This window comes from Suricata suricatta, chromosome 6 (assembly GCF_006229205.1).
Source record: "Suricata suricatta isolate VVHF042 chromosome 6, meerkat_22Aug2017_6uvM2_HiC, whole genome shotgun sequence".
In the NCBI taxonomy this organism is placed as follows: Eukaryota; Metazoa; Chordata; class Mammalia; order Carnivora; family Herpestidae; genus Suricata; species Suricata suricatta.
Window position 1 is genome coordinate 108,750,677 of NC_043705.1, and position 7,805 is coordinate 108,758,481.

General features: G+C 38.6%; 1 protein-coding gene across 1 annotated transcript in view; it reads right to left on the reverse strand.

Annotated features, from left to right (window-relative positions):
* Nucleotides 1-295: 295 nt before the first annotated feature.
* Nucleotides 296-7,805, reverse strand: part of LOC115293520 (serine protease inhibitor Kazal-type 9-like) — a 16,807-nt gene continuing 9,297 nt past the window's right edge. Inside the window, exons 2-5 of the mRNA XM_029941260.1 lie at nucleotides 4,667-4,725; nucleotides 3,902-3,930; nucleotides 1,889-2,016; nucleotides 296-459 (exon numbers count right to left, since the gene is read on the reverse strand). Coding sequence (XP_029797120.1) covers nucleotides 414-459; nucleotides 1,889-2,016; nucleotides 3,902-3,930; nucleotides 4,667-4,725 — 262 coding nt within the window. The 3' untranslated portion in view covers nucleotides 296-413. The remainder of the gene's footprint in view (nucleotides 460-1,888; nucleotides 2,017-3,901; nucleotides 3,931-4,666; nucleotides 4,726-7,805) is intronic.

Below are 7,805 nucleotides of genomic sequence, written 5' to 3' on the forward strand. Positions count from 1 at the left end.
GGTGGGGCAGAGAGAGAGGGAGACTCAGAATCTGAAGAAGGCTCCAGGCTCTGAGCTGTCAGCCCAGAGCCCAACACAGGGCTCAAACTTACAAGCCGTGAGATCATGACATGAGCTGAAGTTGGACACTTTACCAACTGAGCCACCCAGGTGGCCCACTACTGTTCTTAATTAACCCTTTTCTCCCAGGATGTTGGCCTAAGATGGTCTATTAGACATCATCAAAAGTAAAATAAATCTGGAATATTCAACTCCTGAAGGAAAAAGAGTCAGACCTATATTTATTTTCCATTAGTCTGTCTACTTTATTCTGCAAAGAAATCAAGACATACTGGTGACAAGATTAGACAATGTGGCAGAGGTTATATATGGGAGAAAAACTGTGTTTCCTGTGACTGAATCAGAAGATAGCTTCAGCACTTTCCAAAACGCACAAATTTCAGTTTGTTGTTAGTTTTTCTGTGGAGAGAAAATAGCAACAGATGAAAATTGCTGAGGCCATACACATTTTATTAGCATCCAAACTTCACTAGTGGACCCCCCAATAATGTACTCAAGTCTCTCCACTTATTGGTGTTTTTAAAAGGAGGGAGTGACTGCAGTTTAAAAATACTTGAGCAACTGGTGCTGGTTATGTGAGGATGATGCTCCAAATATGTCACAATCAGTTTACACCCCTGAAAACATATTTAATGAATTTCTAATAAAAGGTGACACATCTAGAAACCTTTTTTCCATAAATGATTTTGTCATAAAAGTCATATTTTGCACTTGTCATAAAACATGATTTTTTATAAAAATATTTTTTCTGATATAAAAAAAAGAACCAGAACAACATGCCATGTGTATTAGGTGTATGTTTTCATTCATGTGTGTTTTGAAAATACTTAAAAAGATCTGTATGTTTCTATTCATTCTAGTATATCATGCACCATCTTATATTTAAACAATTTTTTTATTTTAATGTTTATTTTATTTTTGAGAGAGAGAGAGATCGAGTTGAGTAGGGGAGGGGCAGAAAGAGGAGACACAGGATTAGAAGCAGGTTCCAGGATCTGAACTGTCAGAGCCTGACTTGGGGCTTGAACCCACGAACCATGAGATCGTGACCTGAGCCAAAGTCAGCGCTTAACTGACTGAGCCACCCAGGTGCCCTTTCTATCTTTTGAGCCAACACTAACACATCTATCTTTCAGATGATTACTTTGTAACCTCTTAGCTAATTTTGGCTATTTGGTTTTCAAATTTAATTAGCATTATTATACTCCTTAGCTCCATCCATGTCATTGCAAATGGCAAGATTCCATTCTTTAAAGAGAATATTGATATCTGTTGATTTGTTTCTCCACTGCTTGACATATAATTTCAAATTTTTATTGTAGCTCCAAAATATATGGTGTTGAGAAGTCACCCTCTAAAACAGAACAATTTCTTTAGGATTTTTAGTTATTATCACCTTTTGTGCCAATAAGTAGGGGGTTCTAACATATCTAAACTTAATTGTTAAAGCTGAACAATAAATATGGTTCATTCTAACAGATGACTGGACTCACATGCCTAGGAGGAGGGACATTCCTTGTCCCTGGAAATAATCAACATGGACTGTGAGATGACTTGAACTTTTTGTATAGGGAGTTCAAGCAATAGATTAGTAGGTGAAAGTTGAACTTGGTAACCCTCCAACTTTTTTCCAATTTAGAGATTCTCAATTTTTTTGCTTTACTGCCAGAATATGTAGGGATCCAATGACACTAAGGACCCCAAATTTTACATATTCATCATATTCACATATTTGTTATTCCCTAAACCACTTCCCCTAATTGACATATATATGTCATAATACATAATTACACCTTAAATATAAAAAAGAAAATATTTCAGTACTTACAGAACTTCAGAACAAAAGAAGCAATCATTTCCATAAGTTTTGCCATCAGATCCACAAATTGGTGCATATATTTCATAACAAAATCTCTCTTTTCCCTGTGGTAACTTCTCATATTTACTGCAATCAACCTGGAAATACATATTAATAGTCTTCAACCAAATCTTTATTCCCAGGATTTAGGATTGCCCAAGCAAGGTTAGAGGGCTCTCCAATCATTCGTTTCCTATCTTAACGGTCTGTCCTCATCAAACGCCTTTGAAGTATATCAGATATGAAGATTTCTTACACCAAATATAAAATTATGAGTCATAAACTTCTTTATGATAGCTCGTAACCAAGTCATTATTTATTTAAAAATTTAAAATTTAAAATTTAAATTTAAAAACATCCATGGCAGATTCACAAATGTAACCATTCCTATGGGATTAGTGTTCTGCACATCTTGCTATTTCTCTCTTTTGTTTAAAGAGTCTATCTGAATGTAAGTATGAGATGTGTTATAGGGATACCTACTATCGTTTTAAGAACTAGAACATCATTAGCAACTTTTACCATTAATTATTGGTAACAAATTATTATACGCTTAACCAGCAGACAGACAGACACACGTATTTTCCTCTTGTAAGAGTTGAGAATCACTGTTCTAAGTGCCAGGAACAAAGCCAATGTGTGAAGCTCTCTGCAGGAGCCAGGATGAAATCACCAAGAAAGAGTTTTCCATGTTTTTCATCTATAAGCAAACTGAAGAAGGTGAACAATAAAAGTCAAACACATCAGAATTCAAATCCTGATGTGCCCTGCAATATGACTGTGAGACAATTAATTTACTTCTTTAAAGCTTTGGTTTCTTTACCTGCAAAGTGAGGACAATAATAACTATAGTGTAAGGTTAAAGTAAAAAAATATATATAATCAAGAAGATATATGTAACATGGAAAATGCTGAGTAAATAAAGTTATTTTTATCCCTTGGCCTACACAAACTCTGGCTGTGTACAGAAGACATGAAGACATGAAATATGGTCAAACTTCAAGTTAAATTCATCTTCCCCTGCAGCTATGTTCCATTAATTAATCCTCTCGTTCCTTTGGTTGCCATCCACCATGCCCCTTCTAAGTTTTAGGGCTGAGCTGAGAGCTGGTGATACAAAGATTAGTAAGCATGACAAAATGGCAGAAGGACCTGAGTCCAGTGGAGCATGGCAGAGAATGGGAATGGTGAGTATGCGCCTGCATGATTTCACTTCTTGCCTTCAAACCCCAGCGCCAGGACTTAATGTGATATGTACAACGTGACCAAGAGACTCCCGAGGCTTCCTATTCATGAATCCTTTTCATTCTCAAGCAGCTACTAAATCAGAAGAATAGAATAGACAATCTTATACTTCTCTTTAATAAGTAAAACAAAAGATTCAAAGAGGTGAAAGGAGCTTCCTCCCGGCCCCAGAGTCACATGGCTGAAAAGTCATGGAGCTTGATCTAGAACCTAAAACGCTTTGACTCCTGATTTAAAGTTTTCACTACCACACCCAGAATTTCTCAACAATAGTTATTACTTAATAAGAGTCATAATGGGAAGTTTCAATTGAAAGCTTCATTCTCTAAAATAAAGAACAAAGATGTGTGTGAGCCATTTAACAATGACAGCAATTATGACTTGTCCTTATTGAACTTTACTATGTGCCAGGTACTTATGCTCGCCTCTCTTCAAACATTGTGGCCTTAAGTCTCACAATAAGCTTATGAAACCAGTGTTATTGCCCGTGGCCACACGATCAGGGAGCTAGAATACAAACTCAGGACTTTATAACATGAACGCTAGGTACCTAACCACTTTGTTCTATTATGTCTATTTCAGAAAGATCTCTTAATAGTTTTTTTCAAAATAAAACCAGTTTTGATACTTAAAAATTCATAGCAACTTAATTAATGCATAGAAGCAAATATTTCCTTATTGATACTGGCTTTAAAATTAGTAGAAGTAGGACCTTTAGATCAAGACGGATATACTGACCAGTTGATGGCGTGTGGCACATTCTACATCTGTAAGAAAAACAAAGGCAAGATTAACTAAATTAAACTCTGGACGAACCTCATCTTAGTAGAAAAATGCTCTTTTATTTATGTTTCAGCTCTCAGACTGTCAAAAATATAAGACTTTCTTCAGAGCTGTGTATCAATATAATATCAAAGCTTGAAGCTCAGCACAGATCCCCCTCCTCCCTTTTTGGGAGTGGGAATAGAGCATAGCCAAAGCATAGAGAAGCTACTATAATAATGAAGAGTTCTTCCTACCTCATAATCAGAGTTTAGGAAACATTGAAAGAAAAACAACTGGTTTTATATTTAGGGAATGTCTTCTATTATATAGCAAATATAAATGGCAGTTGAAAATTCTAGGGAAGCAGAGTTCAACTCAATGGAAGAATAATAATAGTTCATTCTGCCAAACAATGGATGAGACTGTTTTATGAAGAAATGACATCCCCATAAATGGTGATATCAAATTAAAGCAGAGTCTGGATGTACACTTACAAATGATGTTTTACAAAATATTCATATGGATAAGAATTTGCCCGTAGCTAACCAAGTACTTAGGTCTATTCAGCCCCAGAGATGGTCTTATTTAGTGATTTATTGGTAGAGACCAAAAACAAATGCATTTCAAAAAGCTTCCCTTATTAGCTATGTATCTGTGTTTATCCCAGAATTCTGTGAGCAGAAAACAACATGAGCTGCTGGTATCTGGCACAGTGGATATTATAATGGAGATACTCACTGAAGATGGTTGTAAATGTCAAAGCCAAGAGCAGGGTCACAGCGATTGCTTTAATGCTGCTGAAGTTGCCAAGGGCAGTCAGATGGAGGTAAAACAAGTGACTTTCTGTACTTGGGTTCTGCCTTATATATTGTCAAGAGTTCCTGCTTCAATTGTGAAGCAGATATTTTCAGAAACAGAACCCTGGGAGGAGGTCAGAAACATCTGCTAGCATGGAAATTCTTTCATTGTGAAGTGAGATGGTTGCTCATGACATTTTAATAGATCATAGAACCCAAAAGAACTATTGTTATTATCTTGTTTTTTTACATACTTGAAAGATAGAGTGCTTTCACATCTGTTATACAACTGGATCTTCATAACAAATCTGTCAGTTATTACCCTTTTCTTTGTTTTACAGATGAGAAAGTGAAGTTTCAAAGAAGTTAAGTCATTTCACCCAGTTTACTACATATTCTTGATTGTACTATTTTTTCCAGGGAACACTCATCAGGAATATTCACCAGCATGGTAGCTTTCTAAGTTTTGACACTTTCCCAGTTTCCCCTCTTTCCTCCTGTCTTCTCCAGCACCAAATGGGAAATGTTGCCAATTGAGACTCCAGACTGGGCACAGGGAAAAGGTATCAACACCCAAGACTTGATCTAGCAGTAACAATCAATGACTTATGCTCTTTAGAAGAGCGATAGTTTCCCTGAGATTCAAAATCTGAGAAGTAGGTAAGATGGGTGGACTTGTTGAGCAGTAACACCTCATTTACCTGCCATATCTCTGGTGGAAGTTTCCTTATCAAGGGCTGTTGGAAGAAGGGATTCCTCAAAGGCAATAATACAGAGCTATGTGACCATCTAACCAATAATAGATTTATTGGTTGCTGTGGCTTGACTGTTCCTGAAGTACAGGCTCATGGTTCAAGAATGAGATGCTGAGGTGCCTGGGTGGCTCAGTTAAATGTCAGAGTCGTGATTTTGGTTCAGGTCATGATTTCACGGTCATGAGACTAAGCCCCATGTTGGGCTCTGCATTGGACATGCACCTGCTTAAGATTCTTTCTTTCCCTCTCCCTCTACTCCACCCTCCTTCCCTGCTCATAAGTGAGTATGCTCTCTCTTTCTCAAAAAAAAAAAAGAAAGAAAAGAAAAGAAAGAATGAGATGTTGACTTTTCCATGGGCCATAGTTACATATAAGTTCAGTGACATCTTATGCTAATACAATAATTTTTTTAATAGATAAATTAGCAATCATTTGGCCATGCTTTACATACATTTAATTGTGCTTTATCAAACCATTTTTCATTTGAAATTTTTGATGAAGCCTACAAGGACAATTATTTTGAAATGTAACAATTTTCAAATAGAGTAACCCTATGACTTGTGAGCAGCTCTCACAGTTTTGGTAGACAGTTGTAAGACACTGTTTATACCACTAACAGAAGTAGTGTCAAAGACTGAGAGACTGAAATTCACAATTGCTTCCCTTCAAAAGGATGAAGACAGCTGGAACCTGTGCTGGTCTGGGGGGCCAGGCATCTTCATACTACTGAGAGTTGAAATTCTAAGAGTCTTGCAGAGCTAAATTCATTGCCAGCTCCACCATTTCCTACATGACCTTGTGCAAGTTATTTCTTAGTAGCCTTAATTTCTTAACACTCATTTAATCATCCAGTAAATATTAATGAGCATTTACTCTTAGAAACTATATTACAAATTAAATACCCCAAATGTCCATCGACTGATGAATGTATAAAGATGTGGTATATATATGTATATATATGTATATATGTATAAAGAAGATGTGTAGTAGAATATAGAGTGGAGCCAAGATGGTGGAGAGGAAGGGAGCTCTGTAAACTCCGTCCGCACCATTTTTCTAACTGAGAAGGATATTACATTCATCTGCGAGAGCAGAAGGAGAAAATACGAACTCCAGAAGGAATAGAACCTCAAGGATATCTGAGTGAGTGGGGGCAAACGGGGGAGATCCGAGGACGGGCCAGCCTGGACGGGCAGGGGAGGTAAGATCCCCAGTCCAACGTGGCGCAAGTGCGGGGCGCCCGGGAGACAAAGGGAAGAGACAGAGTCAGAACGCGCTCATAGAACTGTCTCTGGGGAAGAGGTATAGAACACTTGGCTGCGCTTGGAGACAGAAACCCACTCCATAGATAACTGCTGGGCAGCGGGGCGCAAGAGAAGGAATAGCCTCCAGCCCTAAGCCATCTCGGCGGGGAATCAGAGGCGCCTGTGGCTGTGAGAAGCGGCTGCGCTGGGGAGGCGTGCTCCCCGGCGGGAAGCGGCCCGAGCGGCGACTGTGCCAGGCGCGAGCAATTCGAACTTGGTTTTGGGAACGGGACCACGGACCGCATTTCCAGGGCACACCTCGCCCTCTGCACGGACTGCGTGAATCCCGGGTGCCCACAGGGAAAAACTAGGGCGCACACCGACGGGACACCCAATAAAGAGTGGGTGGCGGGTGGAGGCCCGGGCGCTCGCTTAGACTGTAGGAGCTCCCAGCTTATTTCCAGCAGCGCACAGCATCTTGAGCAAAGCTATAAGAAACTAAGAGAGACTCGGTTTTTTGCTTTTTGTTTTTTTCCTTTCCCTCATTGCAATTGTGATCCTGACTGGGGGTGGGGACTCCGCAATTGAGTCTGTGAAGGTGCGCACTTCACCTCCTGCTGCTCATTTCGCCTCAGGCAGGGGCGGAGCCTCTGAGAACAGACTCCAAGATTTACCACATCAAACCAAGCCTATCCACCAGAGGGAGCTGCTGCTTGCTTTTCTTTTTTCCTTCTTCTTTTTTTTTTTTTTTGTTTTGGTTTTTTTTTTTTGGTTGTTTGTTTTTTTTAATATATAAAAAATTTTTTTTTCTTCACTAGTTTCGTACTTATTTCTTTGTCATTATTACCTTTTTTTTCCTTTTTCTTTACTCAATTCCTTTAAATTTTACTCCTTATATTCCTTTCTCCTTTCTCCCTTACTTTTTCACCTTCTTGCAACCCAGATATATTCTCCTGTATCTCATCCTTACCTCTCCCCTAAACTGGTCATACACTTTTAAGCGGTCTACTGTCCTTTGTTGTCTCCGACCCCCTTTTACATATATATTTTTTGTCTTTTCTTCTTTCTCTTTTCTTTTTAC